The sequence below is a fragment of the Cinclus cinclus genome, chromosome 22, assembly GCF_963662255.1.
Source record: "Cinclus cinclus chromosome 22, bCinCin1.1, whole genome shotgun sequence".
Taxonomy (NCBI): Eukaryota; Metazoa; Chordata; class Aves; order Passeriformes; family Cinclidae; genus Cinclus; species Cinclus cinclus.
In genome coordinates this window covers 2,988,468-3,012,218 of record NC_085067.1, presented here as the reverse complement: position 1 = coordinate 3,012,218, position 23,751 = coordinate 2,988,468, and the positions used below count along the sequence as shown (strand labels likewise).

The 23,751-nt window shown below is 53.9% G+C and overlaps 1 protein-coding gene across 1 annotated transcript in view; it reads left to right on the top strand.

Moving 5' to 3' along the window:
- Positions 1–389: 389 nt before the first annotated feature.
- DOC2B (double C2 domain beta) overlaps positions 390–23,751 on the top strand; it is a 28,360-nt gene continuing 4,998 nt past the window's right edge. Inside the window, exons 1-4 of the mRNA XM_062506913.1 lie at positions 390–723; positions 10,727–10,806; positions 15,785–15,859; positions 18,400–18,509. Of these exons, the coding sequence (XP_062362897.1) occupies positions 390–723; positions 10,727–10,806; positions 15,785–15,859; positions 18,400–18,509 (599 nt within the window). The remainder of the gene's footprint in view (positions 724–10,726; positions 10,807–15,784; positions 15,860–18,399; positions 18,510–23,751) is intronic.

Here is a 23,751-nt window from a genome sequence, read left to right as displayed (position 1 = left end):
GGAAGGGGCTGGCAAGCCGGCTGCCCACGCTGGTGGCCGTGCGGCCAGGGCGGCAGGCCGGCCACAGCCCTCATTCCTCCGCTGCTGGGTACCGCTTTGTTGCTAGCTGGTGACATCACCCGAGAGCCCACCCCCTGCCTCTTATCCGTCTCTGTGTCTCGCTCATTTATTCCCAGGCAGCGCTGGCAGGATCAGGGGCTGTGCGAGCGCCGGGGCTGGCAGCAGCAGCATGCGTGCGGCGACCGAGGCTCAGGGCGCGACAACCACGTAAGGGACCGGCCGGAGCCTCCCTCCCCGGCTGCCTCCGCATCCCCCGGCAGAAACTTCCCTCTCCCGCACGGTCCGGGCTTCTCCGGGGGTGGGGGGGCTTGGCAGCGACAGCCGCATGCATGACACTCCGAAAAGGAGAGAAAATGACCATAAGTATCCAGGAGCACATGGCCATTGACGTCTGCCCCGGCCCCATCAAACCCATCAAGCAGATCTCCGACTATTTCCCCCGCTTCCCCCGCGGGCTCCCCGCCGCCGTCGGCCGCAGCAGCAGCGCCCTGCGCCCCGCGGTCAGCCAGCCCTCGGTCAGCCCTGCCGAGGCACCCCGAGAGGATGAGGAGGATGTGGACCAGCTCTTCGGAGCCCACGGAACGACGCCCGCAGAGCAACCGGCCAAGAGCCAAGCGCCCGAGGAGGCGGTGGACCCCGAGGGCTACGAGTCCGACGATTGCAGTGAGTTGCTAAGTTTCCGTGGGAGTTTGATGGGTGATGAGGGTGAGGATGGGCGTCAGGGCTGGCTGCACATCCTGGGGCAGCCTTGCAGGCGCGCTGGCCGTCCCTAGGATCACGCTGCAGCAGCGAGGAGCCCCCGGGTGTAGCCGGAGAGGCTCTCCCGGGATGGAAGGGGGGCCCTGGGAGTGTCCGTGCCGCAGCCAGGCTGGCTGCTGAACCCAAAGTAGGGAAGTCTCCCAAGAGCCACCAGTTGCTGTCGTGGTTGGTGCACTCGTCCCTGCTCGTGCCTCCAGCCCTCCAGCTAAGCTCAGACTCTTTTAATCCGGCTCGGTGGTGCTGGCTGCTCCAGCCACCCTGCTGATGAGCCGGAGAGAGGCTCCAGCATCTCCCGGCTCCACAACGGGGAGATTTGTCGGGAATGACGTCCTGCCCTCTGCCTCGGCAAACTCCGGCGTGCCATCCCTCCATTCCTCACCCGCCGGCTGCAGGCAGAGCCCTGCAGGAGACCACGGGGGCCTTTGGAGCAGAAGGCTTTGGTCGTGGTGGATGCAGGTGTTTGCAGCAAGGGTTAACCCCTCCCCACCCAAAACGTCCTTCGCAGCCGGTGCCGTGGAGCTGCAAGGCAGCTGCTGCTTGGCTCTGCCGGCCACGGCCACCGGGATAACCCGGTTTCCTTTGGAGTTAGAGAGACCCCGAGGGCTCCATTCAGCCCAGCCTTCGGGGGCCAGATCCTGCGAGGGGCTGAGCACAAAGTTTGGAGCCGGGAGATGCCGAGGGGAAGGGAGTGGGTGCTGCTGAGCGGTGCTGCGTGCTCGTCCTGGGGGAAGGGGAGGCTGAGCTGTTCAGGGCCCAGCGCCGGGCAGGCAGTGGATTTCTTTCCCTTTGCAGAATGTCACAGCCCTGCCTCGGCATCGCTGCCTCGCTGCCGGCCACTGGGCTGCTGCCATTTATTCCACACGCCAGGGTGTGACCCCAAGCAGGGCTCCCCGAAGGGCTGTGATGCTGCAGGGTGGCACGGCTGTCCCTGTGTCTCCCTCTGGGCACAGCCCTGGGAGAGGCTGGTGCTGGGTGCCAGCCCCAAACTGGCACACCCTCTCTCCCCGTGCTGGTGTCGGGGTCACGCTGTCCGTGGAGAGGGGACAGCTCTGGCACTGCCAGGGAGAACATCTCTGCTAAGCCGCGTTTGTCCCAGCCGGGCAGTTAATGGGGACTTTAACCGGCTTTGGCTCATTTGCTGCTCTAATTATCCCATCGTCTTTGCTCACCGTGGCAGTAGAAACGGGAGCAACCGGGCTGCAGGGCCAGGGGAGTGTGTGCGAGCCAAAGCACCCGGGGCCCCAGAGTGCAGCGTTTTCTCTGGGTGACTTGCATGGAAATTGCCCAGGGCGCTGCATTCTGCATTTATCCCTCGGCAATGCTGGATGCTGGATCCTGGATGCTGGAAGCGGCTTGGCTCCGTGCCGGGGCCGCCGGGTGTTTCTCTCACCCAGGCTGGTGTTAGGAAGTGTTTCTTGCAGCGTAACAGGTGTCAGGCAAAACTGCTGAGGCTGTTTTGTCAGAGGTGTGGTGGGGGTTTGGCCGGCAAAACAGCGGTGCCAGGAGCAGGGAGGTGGCAGTGCTGGTGTCACATCTCTGGGGACAGCACGGGATGGCCCAGACACCCTGAGGACACTGGCTGGCATCAATGTGCAGGATGAGACTGTCACTCCCCCATGGTTAGCAGCCAAGTTGTAAATCCAGCAAGAGCTGCCTGTACCCATTTCCCAGCCTGGGAGCAGGGAGGGAATCCGTGCAGCCCGGCTCGAGCCATCAGCTGCGCTGGGGAGTGTGGTTGAGCTCCCCCACTTCTCTGGAGGGTGATTCAGGGCTGCTGCATTAGTCACCTGCACTAAATGTGCCCTGGAGAGCCTGTCTGTGCCTGCACATCAGGACAGTGCTGGGGTTTTGGTGCTGTCAGTCCCCTTGGGTGGCACACGGGGTTCAGGAGGTCTCCAGGGACGGTGATGTCGGAGCCTGGGTGCAGCACCCACAAATCGAGGTTTTACCAGGCACATCTTGCCTCATTCCTCAGAGATGTTCCCAGCCCAGCCTGGAGAGGTGCAGGGAGAGGGATTTTGCTATGGCAGGATCCACTGGGAGGAGGAGGATGAAGAGGATTGAACGGTTCCCTCCTGTTTGTCCTACCTGCCTGTGGGTTTCCCTCCTTTGATGCCAAGGCGATGCTGCTGGCTGGCTGGGTGGGAGGAGGAGAGCTGCCCCTGCCTGGAGAAATGCAGCAATTGTCTGGGTTTCCCCAAGCTCTTTCCTGCCTGGAGTTATTGCTCCAGCCTGAGGATTCTGGGGTTTTTCCAGCAGGACCTGAGCTGCTATCCCAGCCTGAATTCCAGAACCCCAGCAGGGCTTTTGGGTGTGGGCAGGGTAGGTCCTGCCTGGCCCTGCTGCAGCTCACCTGGGCTGGCTTTCTGTGCCCTGTTCCTTATTCCTTTGCTGAGTCGTGTTCCAGACCCCACCAGCAAACCTTGTAGTATCTGTGGAGCCAGTGGGAACTGCAGTGTCTGCTCCCACCCAAGCAGGCTGCCCTGACCCAGGTTTGGCATCTGCAGAAAGCAGGGATGTGGCAGGGGGGATGCGAGTGCGTGCATGGAATTGGTGCTTTGGAAAATTGAGAGCCCCCAAGCTGTGGGAAGCAGGTGAAATCCTCCCCGAGATGGGCAGGGACCTGGCTGAGGTGGGAGGACAGGTGGGGGCAGCCATGGGATGCTCAGGTTTGTGGTTCTGGACACGTCTCCAGCAGCCTGTTGAATGCAGCGAGTGGCAGGCAGCAGGCAGGGCCAGGGAACCAACACAGCAGATAATGAGTGGAGACATCTGGGCTGGCTCTGGGATGGCTGGGAATTGCACAGAGCCAGTTTTTCCCATCAGAGCTGCCAGAAGTGCTGCTGTGAGAATTTGCAGGGTTGTGGTGGGCACCCGCTGGCACCCCAGGGCCCCTGGGACACCCTGGCAGAGGGACTCATCACTGCCCTGTGCTGGGAAAAGCAGGACCCTTCCTTCAGTGGGTTTGTCCCCAGAAGAACTGCCGAGGAGGTGGAAAGAACAAGGCAGAAATGGGAAATGTGTATTTGGTGCAGAAGGATGGTTTGGTGCTCTTGGATCAGTGTCTGCTGTGAGCTGAGAGGACCAGACAGGAGGCTGGGAAGGAGGAATTCACTCCTGCTGCCTCAAGACACCTGGTGACTTTGTCACCTCATTTTTGGTTCTTCTGGCTGGTGCCCTGTGAGAGCAGCAGCCCCTGGGGTGCCCAGCCACCAGGGATGCTTCCCACCCAGTCGGGCAGCACAGTGCCAGGGAAACTTGGTTTGCAAGGAAAATAAGCAAATGCCAGCTAGATGGCAATGTGCCACCTGTGAGGAGCTGCCTCTCGCCTCCCATCTCCACCGACTGCACCCAAATGCTGCTTCCTGCACTGCCTGCACCTTCCCCTCCACAGCACCAGCAGGAATTCATACCTGAGGGATTTTTAAAGGTCTCTGAAACCTCTGCACGAGCAGAGGTAGAGACAGTCTCTGTGAGGGAGCGCTGCCAGGGCTTCTCGCAGGGGATAGCACTGGAGGGAGCAGCCATCCTCCTTTAACAGGCAATCAAGTTTCCAGCCCTTGGAGAAATGCCTCATTCCCTGAGCTGCTGTTTGGCTTTGGAAAGAAGCTGTGGTCACACTGGAATTCCTTCCCTCCTCTAAATGTGTTTGGCTCTGGGTTTTCAGGTGAGGAGAGAACCTGGGAGCCACGGTATCCCTGGAAATGCTGCCCCATGCTGCTCCTGCCAACACTCTGGGGCTGTTCCTATGAGCACAGACCCATCCAATTCCACCTCCTGCCCAGTTTTGTTCATGGAAGAGCAGCCTCCTGAGCTCTGGAACTGCAGCAGCATGAAAACCACTTCTCCAAAGTGCAGCTGAGAGGCCAGTCCTGGTGCGCGGCAGCTCGTGACGCCTGCAGCGCCACGCAAGTTATTTAGGAAGACTCTTATTTTGAGCAAAGAAGATAATTAGGCAGGCAAAGCCATCATGGAGATATTAATTACTGGCTGCTTGAAGACGTAAAGAAGAAGGAAGGTCTGAAGGGGTGCAGGGTTTGCAAGTCACCTGGCAGTGCTTTTGGCCAGACAGGGGGAGGCAGAGGAGACGGCGAGGAACGAGCAGGGTATTTACTTCTGAAACGCAGCTCCTTAGCATATGCTGCAACTGCTATTTATAAGCTTTGAATCGTCTTTTCAATCCAGATAAGGCCAAAAGAAGTATTTTTCTTGCTCAGGAAATTAAACAAACCACGGCTGATTTCAGCAGAGCACGACTTTGCCGAGCAGAGCACAGCCCAAGCTGCCTGTGCTGAAGAAATGTGTGCAGCTACTGGGCAGTGTCACACTGAGGTGTCCCAGGGGAGCTTGGGGGTATCCCAAGGGATGGGGTGACTCTGGATTAGCTCCTCTCTGCTTTCCTGTGGGGTAGATGGATATTTGGGATGTGCTGGTGTGGGTGAGCTCTCACACTTTGCTGCTGGCCATCCCAGCATTGACCCAGGTGCAGGTTGCACACCCTGGTTCCTTGAGGAGCCTTCCTCTTCCCAGGGATTGCCCACAGCCAGGGACACCCCGAAGTGCTGGAGGTGAGCAGGGGGCACTAGAAGAGGAAAGCACACGAGGGGGAGCAGGGTCTGTCTGGGCATCCCTCCTCCAACATCCATGGAAGCAGCATATGGGCTGTGGCCTCTGGCACCTGTGCTAATGAAGGAGCCTGGATAACGAGGTTCCCTCCTCCCGCAGCCTGCCCAGCCCTTCACCTTCCCCAGGTCCAGGGTGCAGGAGGAGAGACACAACTGACACCCCTTGTTCCACCATGCTCGAGCTCAAGGGGTTCCCAGATCTCTTTTCTTTGTATTTAACACTGAAGGCAATTTTGGGGGGTTGTTAATTGCAATACTGTATTTCATTAAAGGAGGAGAGTGGGAGAGATTTGAAGGCCATCTCTAAATTGAAATTGCTGAAAGTCTAATTGCTGCTGACATCAGGGACCATTTAGTTCTGTAAAACATAATTGCGTCTCTGAACTGTTCTGAGCAGATAAGTGTTCCTCTGAACACTCCTCCTGGAGAAGACAGAAGAGCTGATGAGCATCCATCAACCAACCTCATGAAGAAGCAGCTCCCTGCTCCAGAGCTTACTAGGGGCTGGCACCACACCTCCAAAATGAAGAAATATTAATTGCTGCTGATTTTAGGAGAAAAATTCATGGCCAGGCAGGGAACAGTTGCAAGAGGGAAAAGTTGTGTTTGTTCCTTGCTCCTGGTCCTATTGAGTTCAGCCACACCCATGGATCTGCTGAGGAGGGAAGGTCTCCTGCTGGATCTGGTCCCTGCTGGGGTTTTTTGTAGGACTGGGAATGTCCTGCCCTGCCAGCAGCAGCAGATCGGAGTCCTGTGATGCTGATGGGAATGTTCATGCCCCAACACGCTGTGCTGCCCCTGGAACCTGTCCCAAAACCTCCCAGAGGATCTACTTTCCTGGGACGGCTGATGGTAAAGCAAACTTTCAGACATGTCCCGTTTCCAGCTGCCTCCACCACCTTTCCTGGCTGACACAGCGATGCCGTGGCTGGAGCTCCATGCCAGAGGTCAGTGCTGCCATCAGGGCCTTGGGATCCATCCCTGACTGCACAGCACCTTCCTGAGTGGGTCTGTGCCCAGACTGGGAATGCTGCGGGTGCTCAGCCCCAGCTCCAGGAATTGATGCTTCTGTTTTCCAGGGATTACCCTGAGGGTTTTCCAGACCTCATGGAGCCAGTCCTGCCCATCGTGTGCCACTGGATGTGGTCAGGACTCCAGGGAGGCAGGAGCACACACACAGCCACCCACCAAAATGTTCTTCAGCAGCCTGCCTTGGAAATGGCAGGAGATAATTTCTGTTCCTCCTGAGCAGTCATTTACCAACATTTTATATGGGGCTGTAAGTGCACAGAATTACTTGCTGCCTTTCAGGACCTTTAAAATTATCTCCATTGCAAGGGAAAATTAAAGCAATGGAAGAATAGGGACCTATCTTTTATAGTGCATTAAAAAATACCCAGTCTGAAGGTTACTGAACCTATGCTTTCTGTAAGGGAGAGCTAATCCAGACAATCCCCGGCAGCCTTTTTACTGCTCCACTCTGATCTCCCTGGCACAAAATCCGTGAGCAGATTATCTTGGGAGCAGCAATGCTGATAAGCAGAGGGACTTAAGGCTTTTGGACTTCTTTTTAATTAGTTCTATAGTGGGGTTTTTGTGTGCACACCTCAACTTCTCCTGGTGTAGAGCTTTGCTGGGCTTTCCAATGGCAGTCACACCTGCCTTGGGAAAGTGAGGAGTGTGCTCCGTCACCACTTCCAGGCTTTACTGAAGCTTTTTCTGGGAGTGTCAGTGCCTCTTTCACATCTTGGGATGAAAAACTCTTTTCCTTGGAGCATCCCAGGCTACAGAGAAGGCAGATCTTCCACCCAGCATGGCCCAGGTGCCTGCAAGGACAGGGGCTGGGGAAGGGAGCAGAGCACAGATTTATCACCATATTTTGCTCTCATCCCACAGGTATAAATAGAAGCTCCTCCAGCCTCGCCTCACCCTGGGCACAGCTAGGAAATGTCAGCAATAAACAATAAATTCCTGCCGAGTGTGCCGGGCTGCCCGCGGGCCTGGCCGAGCCCACGGACACATCTGCTGCTTGTGCTGCCCTCTAATAATTTCCTGGCCCACTGAATCAATCAAAATGCCCAAAGGTCAGTGGGAGAAGACCTTGCACCTTCCCGTGCAAGTCGGATTTATTTTTACTTTTAGAGCCTGTGTTAAAAGCCAGGCCCTGGCCAGCACCTTCCTATCAATCTCTCCCAGCTCACGGAGAGGAAAGAGGGTCAGGACCTACTAATGAGTTCAGTTTTCCTAATGGTTATTTTATCATTGGAGCAGAATAATTGTAATAATAATGATACATCCTGCCTGCTGTCTGGAGAGCGCCAAGCTGCCTTTGTAATGCCTGACAAAGGCATTTATTTATATTTTTTATTTGCAGCCTCTGTGATTAGAGGGCAGTGTTCAGAATAGCCCAGTCGAGTTAAATAAGCTTGGTAACAGTGCTTTGAGTCTAATTGCTGCCCTTTTCTTTTTTAGGTACTTGCTCCCCTAATTAAGATCACAATCGAGCTGCATCTCGAGTGGGAGGGGGAAAGCAATTAAAGAAGGGGGATTAGGTTGCTCTGCAGAGGTTTTTGGGCACAATCCTGCCAGCTGGGGATGCAGGATTCCCCCAGCCAGGGCTGGATGTGCTGCTGGGGTGGGAGCAGTGAGACAGTGCTGGGATGCTGCTGGTGGTTTGTCCAGCCCCTGGCTCGCTGTGCTGACCACTGCAGGACCACAGGGCTGGGATGGGGCTCCTGGGGGTTCACAGGGTGCTCTTGTGGGGTGCAGGGGGGGTTCCCATCCCTGGTGTAGCTGGAGGTCTCCAGCCACCTCCTCAGCCCTGAGCTGGAGCTCCAGCCTCACCGTGCTGGATCCATCCCTGGCCTGGGCATCCCCAGGATGTACCAGGGGCTGTGGGACTGGGACCATGTCCTTAATGTGTTCCATGAGTCCTGGGTATCTGCTGGCTCTGGTGGCAGTGCTCACCTCCAGCACCTTGCCTGCCAAACCCCAACTTTTCCTCCTCCCGTTTATAGCCACATTTTTAAGCAATTAGCACACGTTGTGCTGATGTTTCCATATCCCTCTGCCCAAGGGCAGAGCCTTCCTTGGGAATTGAGACTCACCATCCACAAAACAACCCTCTGTGCTTAGAGGAAAACCCCTCCAGGGCTGGAGCCCTGCACCCCTGTGTGTGCCCTCCCAGCCCTGGCAGCTCTGGGAGGAATGGGAATTGGTGGACGTTTGCTCATGGACTGCCAGAGCTGGGAGCAGGACCTGAGTCCCCACCTGCAGAACAAGCTCCTGCTGCTGTCTGAAGGTGATTTTAGGTTTTGTCTGTCTTGCTGGAGCGGGACTCCCTGCTGCCCTCACCCCTGGGGCAGGTTGGGGCTTTGTCAGTATTTCCTGGCCAAACTCTGTTTGCCTGCCAAGCTTTTTAATTTGTTTTATAAATTGCCAAATCCAGCAGGCTGAACCGCGGGCCCCCTTCTGTGATAAAAATAAAATAACAGCTTGAACTCAGAGGGCTGAGCAGTGGGGCTGGCAGGAAGCTCTGATTAAAGGGCAGGTGGAAATGATGAGGCTCCGAAACCGGAGGTTTCATCTTCCGCTCTTGAGTGAAAAATGCAGATCTGGGAAGTTTTGCTGACTTGGTTTGTGGTGCTTTCTCACGCTGCCATCCTTGAGCAGAGCGCCGCTGGTCCTTCCTCCCTGCGGGATGTGCAGGGGGTTTCGCTGGGAATTGTTTTGGAAATGCTCATTAGAGCCACACCCAGAGATGATGCACAAGGTACAGTAGGTACCTCACCCCTCATCTTCCCCTGGCAGGTAAAACCCCACTGATTTGTGACTTACCCAGACCAGGACCTAATGTGCCATGAAATTGCTGCACAACCAAGGGGGCACATTATTTTAGCAGAGCTCTCTTTGGGTATTTACTCTGCTTTGAACTCAAGATATTTTCTTGGGAGAAATTTTTTTTTTTTTTTTTTTTTTTTTTTTTTTTTTTTTTTTTTTGCCAGGAGGCAAACCTGTAGCTCCTTTGCTTTTGGGCTGTGAAATTGCAGCAGGAAGGTTTCAGTCCCCTGAATATCCTTAAACTCTGTAGGTGCCTTGCTGCTATCAATACTGGGGGGGAAGTGGGGGGGGGGGAAACACCTTATCTCCTGCCATAAAGTTTGTCCAACTCCTTCCCAGGCAGCAAACCCTGCTTTGATATTAAGCAAAACTGGGTTTTATTTTGGATTTTTTTTTCACGTTCTGAACACGGCAGGAAGGTGCAGTTACCTTGGAAACAGCGGTGGGATGCAGTTTGGTGGCAGGGCAGCACTAAGCCAAAACTCTTTTGGGAAGGTGGGCATGGAAAAGTGGGGTTTTTGGGTCCAGAGCCACCGTGGAAGTTCTGTGCTGGTGGCAGGTAAAGCTGAGCCAGGAGAGAGGCTGCTCCATGTCCAGGCTTTGGTGTGCAGATCAGGCCTGGGAGCCTCGGAGTAGGTTAAGCCATGTTTTTGGGAAGCCTGTCTTTTTAAGGCTTTCCCTCTGCTTTGGATTAGTGAGATGTGCTCAGATCATCCAAAGGGAAAGAATTTCTCAAATCAAAAGGATTTTGCTGCTGAGGCTCTTCTGGTTTTGTTCTGCTCCCCTGCCCCATCCCTATGTCCCATCCCAGGAGATGCCACCGTTCCTGGATCCTGCGGATGCCATAAAGGAACACTGTGCTGATTAAAAGCTGTTGATGTTTTTCATTTTAACCAGGAAAGTATTTCCATCCTCACTGGGTTTAATTTACAGTTTGCAGCCAGATTGGAGCTGGGAAGGGATCCCACTGGTGGCTCATTTGTTTGAAGGTGTCACTATACAAATACACGTTCTGGGAATGCCAGCGGCGCTGGAGGGGAGGATGTGCCAACAGCAGCTCTCAGCTGTGTCCCAGTCATTCCCAAATCTTCCCAGGGGAAACCCTTCATCTCCTGGGGGACAGAAAGCTGCTGCCTGCAGTGAGGCTGCTGAGGGATGGGATAACCCAGGTGAGAGCCCACGGAAGCAAAACCTGTGGCTGCAGTGCTGGGCGAGCTGCATCCACTCATCCCTCTCCCTCCTTTCCCAGGGCTGTGCCAGCCAACCTGGGAATGGCCACCAGCCTCGCTGTTTCATAACAGGGCTCCCAGCAGGATGCTTTGTGTTTTATAATGTCTGCAGCCTGTTCTTGAGCATCTCCATGCACTCCTTTGGTGCTCAGAGGGAGAACAGCCCGCGCTTGCCGGGTGCTGCAGGTTAATCACATCTCTCCTCCCTTGCAGCCACGCTGGGGACGCTGGATTTCAGTTTGCTCTACGATCAGGAGAACAACGCTCTCCACTGCACCATCAACAAAGCCAAGGTACGGCTCGGCCCCGGTGTGGGGACAGCAAGGACCGGCTGTGCCATGGAAGCTGTGCCGAGCATCCCTGGTCCCAACAGCTCTGCCCTCTCCTTCCCCTCCACCCCTGTCTCTCCGGGCGTTCCCAACAGTCAGGAGCCGGCTGCTCGTCCCCCCGTGACGAGCAGGGATTGATGCTTTTCAGAGCAGCCCATCCCGATGTTGTTATTTACTGTGACCGGCTGTCGGGTTATAAATGGCTCTTTTAAATGCTGCTAATCACGGCCCCGAAGTGCTGCGCCTCAGCGCCTTTGCCGTCTGCCTGATTGAGGCAATTAGGGGATTTTTGTACGTTTGGGAGCAGGAACGAGGAGCTGAGGTCCTGGTTCTGCCTTGGGGCCAGTGGAAGGTGCTGCTGGGGGCTGCCCGGCTCCTCTCTGCATCACCCAGCGACGACCAGAGAAACGAGGGCTCCCAGGTGGGCTGGGGTAAAAAAAGACCTCAATCCCTGCAGATCTTGGGAAGGGACGGGGGGTTTCTACAGAAGGCGGGAGAAGACGCTGTGAACTGAGCCCCAGAGGGTCAGACCACGCTGTTTGCCTTCACAGGATGCTCCTCTCCTCTCCATGCCTTGTTTGCAGCCCCCACCCCAGTGTTCTCCAGAGTACAAGCACCAAAGCCGGATTTTGGGCATGGGCGATCTGCCCCAGCACTTGTGGAGCTGCTCCTGGCACGGGCAGCACCCCCAGGTCCCAGGCAGGACAGCCAGGGCAGGGTTGAGCCCTTTGCTGGGCTTTGCCTCCCTCCCTGTCTCCTGTGAATCCACCCGCAGCCTCTGGGTCAGGCTTCCCTCGGTGCGCACGGGAGCGGTGCCAAGGAGGAGATTTCTAATTGAGTTTGGAGTGGGTGGAAGAGAGGGAGGAAGGAGAGCTCTGGGCAGCGACTGATAAATCTCACACCAGCAGGAGAACAGCTAGGAGAGGAGAGACAGAGGAGAGCCCTGGTCCCTGCTGTGCCCACCCACGGGGTGTGGGGGGACCCCAGCATCACCCCTGCCCACGGGGAGGGCAGAGCCCCCCTGGCCCCCCTGACATTCAAGCTCTCGAGTCCTGTTCATTTCCATTCTGCTCTCATTCTCCCATTTTTCTCTTTTATTTACATTGCCATCTGCTCGCTCTCATTTCATCTCTCGCCTGGGGAAAGCTGCCAAAACTTGACTACAGAAAGGTAAGGGCCAGGACCCCGCTGCTGGCTCCGGGGGTGTTACAAGTAGAGCTGGAGAGGAGGAGATGGGGGGAAAGCCCCAGCAGTGCTGGGATGTTATTTACCCAGCTCCTGGGTACCTGCTTCCCTCCAGGAAAAACGCCCTCAGGATGTGCCCAACTCCAGCAGCTCCTGCAGCTTTGGTTGCTGCCAGCAGCCATTCAAATCTGGGCTACTTCAGCCACGTGAGACACATTTTTCTTTCTCTCTCATAACCCCAAACAACCTCCCTGTCTCCCTTTCTTTTACTTCTATTTTTTTTTTTTTTTAATCTCCAGCACTTTTATATCTGCTGATGTTCCTCACGAGTCCTGTTATCGGCTCCTGGGGAGCAGGCACCAGCAGCAGGTTCAATCCAACCTGTTGTTGTTCTCCACCAACAACTCCCTGCTCTGCAACCCTGAGCTGCTGGAGGCTGGGACAGTCAGTCCATGTGGGAATTCACCCTGGTGTTGTGCCTGGGAATTTCTGAGGGGTTTCTGATGGATGGAAGTTCATGGCAGGATTTGTGAGATGCTGGGTGTCACCAGACAGGTGGTAGCAGGCAGGAAGAGGCAGGAACAGGCAAAAGCATTCAGGAACAGGCAGGAGCAGCCAGGAAAAGGCAGGAGCCACCTCGCCCTGATGGCTCTCAGTGCTGGCAGCAGCCCCTCCTGTCACACTTCAGGCAAGGCTGAACTCAGACACGTTGTAGCTCAGCTCGGATCAATAGGAGAATAAATTGTGGAAGCTCATTCCTGGACTGCAGGAGCAGCCAGGCTGGCAGGAGGGTTCTCCCTCTGCCCTGCACGAGCCCTGGGATTGTGTGGATCTCTGCTGTCCTGCCTGGGACAGAGCTGAGATGCACTGGGCATCACACCCTCCTAGAAAACAGGATGGAAAAGGGTTTGATGAATGTGCAGGCACCTGTTTTTGTGCCCTGCCGTGCCATGGCTTCGTTGAGGGTCTCACTTTGTGCCCAGTCCTACAGAGCCCAACCTGCTATAGGGGATTTATAGGGGCACAAACACAGCAGGCTGTGCCATCCTACAGCTCCAGATGTCTCCTGCTTTTGGGAGAAAGGTGCCTGGGACAAGCTGCAATGATGAAGGAGCCCCTGGCCCCAGGCAGGCCTGTTGCAGCATCCTTGGGCTGCTCTCCCTGCACCTCTGGCCAGAAAACACCCAGGAGTTTCCACCCTACTGAGCATTTGGATGTTCCCTCCCTTCCCAGCGAGGCGAGTGCTGGAGGTCTGCACTGAGCATTACTTATGTATTGCCTCATAAATATTTATCACTGCAGGGAAATTCCTCCAGCTGTCTGGCTCCTCTGGGCTGTCAGGGTGGAAATGCAGTTTGCCCCCTTTTCAGAATTCGGCCTGGGAATGATCCAGGCTGGTTTTGGGGCAGACAGCTCGTTGTGGGGTGAAGGATGGAACGACTCCATCTCCTGTGATTTCTGGACGCCTCTAGCGTGGCATTAATCGGCAGCCCGATTAGCCCGAGTTGTAATTAAATCCTATTGATTAGCTAAATGTCACCGGCACGGGGAGCAGCTGGCAGAGCCTGGGATGCAGGGAGCTGGAGGTTTCTGTAGGATTGCAGCAGAGATTTTGAGGTTGGGTAGAGGAAGGGAAAAGATGAAACTTAATCTCAGCTCCATAAATGGGTGCAGCAGCGGGAATAGTTGGAGCCAGGGAGATGCCCCAGCTGGATCTGGGGGGAGGCTCTGCCTCTGTGCCTTGTCCCTCTCTGCCTCCCATCCCTGTCGGAGGAGCTGCAGGCTGGTGGTCCCTCCATTCAGGGGAAGCAATGTGGGTCCTCCCTGTTGGAGGCATCATTCCCCCCAGGAGCAGCCTTGCAAAGCAGAGCCCTGTTAAATTCAGCAGTTTGTGCCAAACACGTATCAAATGACACGGGAGGGGTAGACGTGACATTAGGAGCCATTTTCCAGGCTCCTGTCACTCCATCTTCCATAGCACATCTATTAAAAAAGCCTTTAATAGCCTCCTCAGAAGGTAATTTAATTGAGCTGAATTGATGGGTGAATTACAGAGCTGCCTGTCATTCTCCATCCATTTTCCTGGGAATCTGCCTGCTTGGTTCTGATTTCATTTGCTGTGCAGCCTGGGCAGGTTGGGCACCTCTGACCAGGGAAGTTGGGGAGAGCACAAGTGGATTGTGCAGGCAATTCCCTCCAGAGTCTGGGGACAGCCCAGCCCCTTCCTGCCCTGTCTGCCCCATCCTCCTCATCACCTGGGCCAGAGACATCACCCCAGAAGCTGCATTTAGAGCAGAACCCTTTCACCTCCATTCACTGCTGATATTTTTATCCTTTTGGCTCTGCTGTAGAAGCAAAATCCTCTTTGCTGGGCACCATTTGGCCTCCCTTGCCCCAGGGCAGCACGTTTGTCTCTGTAGCAAGAGCCTTTGCTCCAAATCAGAGACACTCACAAGGTCAGGAGCATCCTGGACAAAATTGTGCTGCTCACAGAAGGTCCTGTGGTGCTGTGGGTCAGGCTGGGTGAGTTTTTCCCTACCTGTGAATCGTGGAAGTGATTCCCCAAGCATTTCCCTCCCGGATTTACCCAAATCCTGGATGATTGCATTCCTTCTGCCCGCAGCCATTCCACCAGCAGTCCATACAAATGCTTCCCTGCTGCTGGATCCCTGGCAGCTGCACACACTCATTATCCAGGCACTCTACTCATCACAAAAAGGGTGTGAGGACTCTTCAGCATCCCCCAGTCTTGTCCCCATGCCCGGGCTGGAGCCAGGACTGGATGGGTACCTCTGCAGAGAAGCCCTGCTCTGATCCAGACACAGGATTGCCTTCAGCCAGCCCAGCAATAATTCCTGCAGGGATCCCACAGCCAGGCTGGAAATAATCCAAGGACTTCCACGATGGAGCCATTCTCATTTCTGCTTAGGACTGGTGAATATTAAGCTCCATTTTTCACACTCCTGACTTGCTTCCCTGCCCTGTGGGGTTTTTTTTTCCATGCAGTCTGTGCAGGTGTGGCTTTGAGCTGAGTTTGTGCATCACCCCTGGATAATTTTTTGGTTTAGAAGAGGAACAGAGGCACAGCTTGTGCCCTCCCTCTGCCCAAAGCTGGATCCAGCTGCAGGGCATCACTACAACAAACCTGGTCCACATCATCCTTTAAGAGCTGTGAGGGTCTTGTAGAAAACCCATCAGGAATGGCCACAGCGAGTGGTTCCTTGGATTGGTGCTGCTGCAACCCCAGATTTCTCTGTGAACACCACAGCATTTGGCTGACACCAGCCTCCCCCTGGCCTGGAGATGTTCTTCCTTAATAACTGGGAGTAGGTAGGTGCTATCACATCCTCTGGGAGCGCTTGGAAGTGGCACCACAACAGCAGAGGTGTGTGTTTGCTCAGAAGCAATTATTAAATGACAGAACCCTGTAATTTCAAACCTGGGAAATCACTGTGCTGATTCGCTTCACCCCCAAATTAATTGTGATGAGGGTGGCAGAGTCAGCTGCAGGGAGGGAGGAGTGGATGGTGCCACGTGCAGGTGAGGAGCTCCCCCCCCAGCCCCTCCTGGAATCCACAGATTGGAATGCTGAGCCTGGATCCTGCAGAATCCTCCTTCCCCTCTTTCCCCAACCCTGGGGAAACCACAGCTGCTCCATGGATCAGCCCAGGGAAACAGGATGGGCTCAGGGAGGCCACCCTGCCTGCCCAGCATCCCACTGTTATCCTGATTCCTGTTTTTGCTGTTCCCTCTCCAGGGCCTGAAGCCAATGGATCACAATGGTTTGGCCGATCCTTACGTCAAGTTGCATTTGCTCCCTGGAGCCAGTAAGGTGAGAAACCTTTTCACTTCTCCTTCCTTTTCTTGGGGCTGCAGCTTTTCCTTGGAAATCAGACCTGGGAGAAGCTCCTTACCCAGGGGCTGTGGGCTGCTGCACCCAGACCTTGAATCTCCTGAGTGAACAGTAGCTTGAATCCCAGAAGAAATCTGATATAGTATGATAAAATCCCAGTTATATTATCTGTGCAGTTTCTTTTGCAAAAGATTCCAAAAAATAAAGTATTAACTACAAAAAGAGTTTTAGAAGGTATAATCCGTGTTGCTGACCTTGGGCTTTCAGTAATTGCCTTAACAATATGACACACACCTGTCCCTGAACTAGTTTGTGTTACATTTCAGAATCAGATTACTGGATTTGCAATATCAGAGGATCACCGGGTCCCATGTTAGGGAGTTTGCAATTGTATGGAATTGGATGTCAAGTTCTTCTTCATTTTCACCCATTCGCTTTAGACCAGCTGGAAAATCTTAGGGCTTCACACCTAAAACTAACCATTAAATTCCAGGTGCACAGAGAGGGCAGGAGGTAAGAACTGGGGTTGAATCCATCCTTATAGGGATGGAAAATGCCTTTTCTGGGAAACCACTGGCTGGCAGCCAGGTGCCAGCCCTGATTCCTTACCTTGGGAGCCCAGGATGAGAATTCTGCATTCCAGGAGCCGCTGAGAAGCACCGAGTGAAACAATCTCAGTTACAAACAAAACGGGCCCTTTTAATTTCCTTTCTTTTTTTGCCCTTATTCTTTTGCATTTAAAACCCCTCAGATCATAATAAAGCAGAGTATAAATCATAAGGGAAATATTTCCATCTCCTTAGGTCCTGTGCTTGCTGGAGAGAAGAGTAATTAAAGATATTGATGTGTGGTGAGAGCTGGGTGTAAGTGACAGGGGTGTGGAATTTAAATGCTCAATGTGTGTGTTAGGAATATTAATTGCACTGTTATTCCACACGAAAGGAAAGACCTTTTTGTGTGGGGGGGGAGGTGTTTTTACTTGTTCCAGTTCAGCTGGATTAATTCCTAATGTTCAGGGCAGCAGAGGGAGTTTTTAACCACACTCTGAGTTTCCACTGCAAACAGAGCCAGGAGCGCTTTCATCAGTGATATTAACAGTCATTTCCATGTTTTGCAAATCCATTGATTAGCATTTCTGATGGGGCTGGTGGAGACTGGAGAGGCAGGAGGGGAGGGGACACAGGAGCTGCAGATCCACAGTTGTGGGGGGAATCTCTCCTTGCCCCCTGTGCCCCTGGACTGCTCCATCTCTGTGCTTTGCTCCCAACAGCACTGCCCACATCTGCCACGGGAGAGGGGAGCAGCTCTGGGGGGATTGTGGATTTGTCCTGGACTGGATGTTTCTGCACAGTTGTTCCAGCAGCAGGACAGTCCCTGAGTCCCTTGGGTATTTCTGCCCCAGATTTGGGCTCTCAGGCACTTGTTGGTTGTGGGGAGCAGGGCTGGATTCGTTCCCCATGCAGAGCTGGTTGCTGACTCCTGAGTCACTCCAGATGGGAGAAAAAGGCACTCCTGGGGCTCGGCTCCTCTGAGCTCACTCATGCCCCTTCCCAGGCCAGCTTTAGCAGCTGGCTGATGTTTATCATGTGGCTAAACCCATTTTCCTTCCCAATCCCTGGAGCTCCAGGGATTAGGATCTGGTACCCACAGATCTGAGCAGGCTGTGGGTGCCACTGGGGCTCTTTCCCTGCTGTCCTTGTCACTCAGGGCTTGTGAATCCAATGTGGGGAATGCAGCAGCTTCCCATAAAGATCCACAAGACCACTTGGAGGTATTGATGTGCTGAGAGTTCCTTATGCCCAGCAGCAGCTGAGGCAGGGATTGAGTTGTCTGACTCCTAATTAGAGGGAAAATTGCTGCTGTGCCAGGCTGTGCCAGGCTGGGAGCCTGGTGGAAAAGCCCAGTTTGCAGCCTCAGCCTTTTTTCAGAAGTGAGGGGGGTCAGAGAGTGAGGAGACCAATGTCCTCTGAGCTGGGGAGTGGCTGTGTGCCAGGATGTCCCATCCATGCAGGAGACACAAGCTCTGCTGTCCCCATCCTTCTGCTCAGCAGAGCTGCTGGAAGGAGCTGCTGGTGCTGACAAAACACCTGTCAAGGAAGGTGTTTGGAGTCAGGCAGGATCAAAAGTTGTTCTGGGAGCAGGAGTGGGAACAAACAAAATCAGCATTTTTATTTAATCCAAGAAGGATTTTTTTCCCCCTCCCTTACTCTCTCCTACTGCTTAAACAAAAGCCTGCTCCATGCTCTGCCAAGGTTCTCATTCTGCTGGCTGTTTCCAGGATGCAGAATGTGGGGATGGGTTGGTTTGGAAATGAGTGAGTTGCTGTATTTGGCCCCTCTGTTTTTGCTGGCTGAGGGGTGGATTTGGGCCACCCCATCGAGAATTACAGCACTGGGGAAAAAAAGAATGACAGCGTGACAGCACCCATTGCTCCTTCATCTCCAAACTGGGCTCCCTGTGCTGCCCAAATGGCTTCCTGGGGCTGATCCCACTAACCCTCAGCTCCTTTACTTTTCCAGGCAAACAAGCTGAGAACCAAAACTCTGCGGAACACCCTGAACCCCACCTGGAACGAGACCCTCACCTACTACGGCATCACCGACGAGGACATGATCCGCAAGACTCTGCGGTATGGCCCCATTCCAGGGGGGACACGGGGCCCTTCCCCTCCCTCAGCACCGTGCCAGCTGTGCCTCCCCACCCCAGGGACAATTTCACACATGCTCGGTGCCCCTGGAGGGTCCCGGAGCTGCTCAAGGCAGGGCAGAGTTATCCCTGAGTTCGTGTGAGTGCCCTGCACGCATCCGTCGCCTCCAGAGACACCTGATTTACATCAGCCAGGGCTGGGGTAATCACTGAGCAGCCTGGTCCTGCTGCACCATGAGCTTCAGAACTCTCTGGCTGGCCCCTGCCTGCAGAGCTGGTGTGATTTAGGTTTAACTTCTTCATGCCCAGCTCTTGTGGGCACATGTTGAGGCTTTGTGGTCGTGCCTTGCTGAGAAAATCTCCTCAGGGGAGTTCTGGGCCCCTTTCAGAGCTCAGCTTTTCGTGAGAAAGCTGGAGGCATCTGCGAATTATTGTCCAACTAAACAAATAGTGTGAGTCCTTATTCTATTATTTGATTTTGTTGGTTCAGGCTGTGCATTCAGCATCTCCCAGGGGCTGGGAGAGGTTTTGTGAGGATGGAGGGGAAGAGCTTGGAATGATGCTCTGCAGGGAGCAGACACCTGTGAATGCAAAGACTTTTCATGTTTTGGCCTCTGTCCCACATGGATGAGGGCAGGAGTTGTGGGCAGCCTTGGCTGCTCCATCACCACACTGATCTGGGGCTGTGCTGCAGGATTTGCTGTAAGATCCACTGTCAAAGAAAGGATTTTATATCCTTCTCCAAGGACTCCGGGCTTTGCCAGTTCCGTGGCTGGAATCCCACCCTCCTCATTGGCAGGTGCCCTGGGAGTTTGTGATTTTCTTCATGTCAGGAGCACAAAGCTGCCTTGTGAGAGGTCCTGCTCAGGGGTGAAGAGGGGCAGAGCCCACCTGTTGTGTGCAATGTGCAGGGTGATGGGAAATTCAGCACCGTGGATTATTATTTCACTTGGAAAACATTAGTCATGCTGGAAGTGCTGCAGGCTGGTGGGGCTGGGAAGCCTCCAGTTTGTTGTTATTATTGGTGGGTATTTTTTTCACTGCAGGCTTTGAAGTTTGCAGCCTCCTCCAAGCATGGAAATCAGTTTGTAAGGAGATGCTGGCTGAGTTGTTTGCTGGAAGGTGACAGGGAGCAGGGAGGGCTCGACCTCCACTCTCTCAGGGCTCTGGGAGCTGCTTCTCCCTTGGGAAAAGCTGTTTATGCTGGAGGCAGCAGGGAGCTGTGGGATGGGGGATGAACCAAAATATGAGTGGGGCTGAAAAGAAAAAGCTGATTTGCTTTTCTCCCCACAGAAATGCTGTGCTGCCCCATCCCATTCCTGCCTGCCAGCCTGGGTGTTGTGGAGCTCCTTGTGCCCTCCCCAAAGCTCAAAACTGTGCATGGACCCCTGTAACCCACCTGGGACCCCTCAGTCCACAGGAGGATGGATGGAGGGAGGGAGGGAGGGATGGATGGATGGATGGATGGATGGACTTTTAAGATCATCTCATTTGGGCAGGGACACCTCCCACCATCCCAGGCTGCTCCAAGCCCTCTCCAGCCTGGCCTTGGACCCTTCCAGGGATCCAGGGGCAGCCACAGCTTCTCTGGGCACCCTGTGCTGGGGCCTGCCCACCTTCAGGGAAGGATTTCTTCCCAGTATCCCATCCAAACTGGCCATCTGTCAGTGTTTTGGTGTGGCTGGAACTGGCCCTTCACTCCCCCAGTGCCACTTCCCACAGGAAACATCTCCCTGCACTGTCCTGCCTTGGGTGCTTTGCTTCACCCATCCATCTTCTCCTCAAAAATATCTCCTTTTCCACGAGGAAAAGCCAACTTCAAAGCCAGGAGGACTCTGATTTTACTCTGATTTTTCCCTGTGCTAATCAGGAGAGGCTCCTGCCAGGCAGCTGGTGCTGCTTGAAAGAGCATCAGTGATGCTCCCCTCGGTCTGGGCACTGACCATTCCCTGGGAGCCTCCCTGGTGCTGAGCTGGGCAGGGAACACAATTCCAAAGTCTCTTTAATGTGAAAGTAAAGGTGGAGATCAAAGCTGCCGCCAGCCTTCGCCTCGCTGCAGCCTGGGGATGCGTCAGGGAAGCTGGAAAAGCACCCAGAAATGTTCCCTGCCCACCTGGTGGGATGTGTCCAGCATGGCTTGGCAGGGTGGTGCTGGCGTGGGGCACTCTGCCAGTGCCTGCAGCCTTTTTTGGAGGGGACAGGTGGCGTTTGTCAGAGCAGCTGCAGCAGGGACATCCCTGAGAGCTGGGGATTGCATCCTGCCCAAGCCCCCCCAACCCCACATCATGCCCAGACAGGTTCTCCCTCATCCCTGCGTGGCCTTGTCCAACCTGGTAGAGTGACTTTGTTGTCAGGGACCCCCGGGAGCCGTCAGGGTTCACCTCCCCGAGGTGAAGGAGAGGTGAAGGCAGCCCAGCTAATTGCATTGGCAAGCAGGATTTTGTTAATGAGCCAACCCCCTCAAAAAGCAGCAGTTATTTGGGATTTTGTGGAGCACAGCAGGTGGGAGGATCTCGAAAGGTCTCATCCATTCATTGAATTAAATATCCCTGAGTGCAGCCCAAGGCTTAGCAGGGATGAAACCACCCACCAGCCTGGGGAAAAGGCAGGTTCAGAGCCCTGCAAAACACACTGGAGTGCACAGATGGATGGGACTGGGGATTCCTCCAGGGGGGAAATCCCACCCTGCAGCCCCCATTCCCACCTGGACTCCGACCACAGGGTGCAATGTCAGGGGAGGCAGAGAAATGCTGCAGGGGAAACTGGAACAGGCAGAATACAATCACCTCAATTTAAATAATACATGTAATATACAACAAATAAATTGCATTCATAATAAATACCCGAGCTGGCCAGATATTGGATACAATTATTCATATCCAGATATATTGGCGAGGTGATGCATTATTCATGAGGTGCTCAGCTAGCCCACGAATGCCAGGAATTCTTTGTTTAATCATGTGTTTGACAAACATCATGACTCATTAAATGTATTATTCAGAAAATAGTATTTGATCAGGACTAATAAGCGGAGTGAAGCCACTTCAAGGTTTGGGGTCCCAAATTGCTTTACTCTGGATCAAGGAGGTTTGCTTGGAATTGCAGGTGCACTTGCAATTACAACTCACTCCTGCTGTGGTTTCTGTGCTCAGACTTGGAGGTATTTTGTGATGGAGCCCATGATGGAATCCTCCTTTTGATTTCTGAAGAAACTGGACTTTCCCAAGATGTTATTTTGTCTCCTTGCCTGGTGTTGTCTGTCCTTAAACTCCTCATGGAGAGCCTTCCATGTTGCCATAAGGGATCTTAGGCACGGGGGATGCATCTCCGGCTCTGCTCGGGGTGTTTTTGTGGCCAAGGGTCCTTGCTGACCCCCATTCCCCCTCTCCAAAGTGGGAAAGGGGCCGAGGAACTCGAGCTGTGAGTCAGCTGCTGGAGCTGCACAGTGAGTCAGGGCTGTAACCCAGGAGCCTGGGCTGAGTAGGAGGGATGGGAAGTTTAATGAGCAGTGATTGTTCATTTGCTGCTTAGATTCCTTCCAAGGAGGTTTTCACAGCTCTTAACATAAAGATCAGGACCCCACAGTGATGACATCAAACGAAACTCCAGGCTGGAGGGATTGGGATTAATAAGGAGAGATGAGAAAGGGGTGAAGCTCCAGTTCCAGGCTGGGGTGGAAGGTGAACGAGGCTGCCAGAGGCATCTTATGCTGTTTGTCATGGGACTGATTTTCTAACCCAAGGCATCAAAATTCCATCTCATCGATTTCTCTTAATAAAATCCAAGCTGGTGTGATTAGCACTGTGCCTTTTTCCAAAGGGAGGGCTGGGGCAAGAGCTTCCTGCTCATCTCACTCAAAGCTCAGTGCCTTCACTGATGGGCCAGGGCACTGCAGTGCTGGAAATCCCATTCCAGTGGGGATGAACTGCAGCAGGGAAGAGGGACTGGGACTGGGGGCAGAGCCTGAGGCTCTGGGACAGCTGACACAGAACCCCCTCTGGGCATCCCACCCAGATGGGCACAAAATGTGGGGACCCAGCTGAGAGGTGGCCAGAGATGCCACAGGGAAAACAGGGCTGGGAGAGACCTGGACGTGTCCCCAGCTCCACTGTGCTGCTCAGGGCAGTGGCAGATCCCAGGCCCTGCAGATGTGCCAGAAAAACATTTCCCAAGGGACTTCCCATGTGCCTGAGGACACTGAAACAGGGCCCAGTGGGGTCTCTCCCAGCGTGACACTGGAGATGCTCTCCCTGCCACCACCACTGGAGTTTTCCACATTTCTTTCCTGAGCTTTTGCTCATCCTGAAGCTCCTGAGTCTTCACAGCAAGCAGGATGTCGTGTTTGGGGTCTTGCTGTGCTTCTGGGGCACACCTCGAGATTGTCAGGAGAATTGTTACTCACATTTTTAAGAGGTAAACCATCCCAAACCCCCCACCATTGCCGGGTGTACACACAGATCCTGGGCTGTCCCCTCCTGTCCCCTCCTGTCCCCCCAGCTCTGCCCAGAGGGACAGGGCTCCACGTTCCTGGCAAGTGCAGTGTTTGCTCTGGAGCTGCTGCTGCTGCTCCTTTGTTGGTTTTGTTCTTTACAAGAAAGAGGAGAGGAAATGGGGAATTTCGTGCCTGCATTTGAGATTCTCTTTGAGGATTTCACCATTGTGTGGGGCGTTTTTTTTCCGTGGGTATCTATAGTAACGCTGCATCCAGCCACAGTTTTCTGGAGAGCAGCATTCCCTGTTTTCCTGCTCGTGGGGTTTTTTTGTTTTTTCTTTTTTTTTTTTTTTTTTCCAAACCACTTTTCTCTGCTGCTCCTCAGCCCTGATGATCCTTGTGCTGTGGCACTGAGACATCCCTGTGGCTTCCTTGTTACTCATTTGTGAGCATGAGGGTGGTCAAACCATCCTTGGATAAGGCACTAAACCATCCACATACAAACCATCTATAGATAAATCATCCGTGGATAACCCATCCATGGATAAACCATGCAGATGCTGAGCAGGCAGAGGTGTGGCATGCAATTAGTTACTCTCAGGTGGGATCACATTATTTAATTACTTTTCCCCCTTCCCCTGAGGTCCCTGGGGACACAAGAGCCACCCCTGGGGAGCTGGACATCAAAGGGAGTGGGTGAAAGAGAAAATAATCAGATACCCAAAAGATGAGACAACACTAAGAAGGATTTATATATATATATATTTTTTTTTTTTTTTTTAAAGGCAAAAGT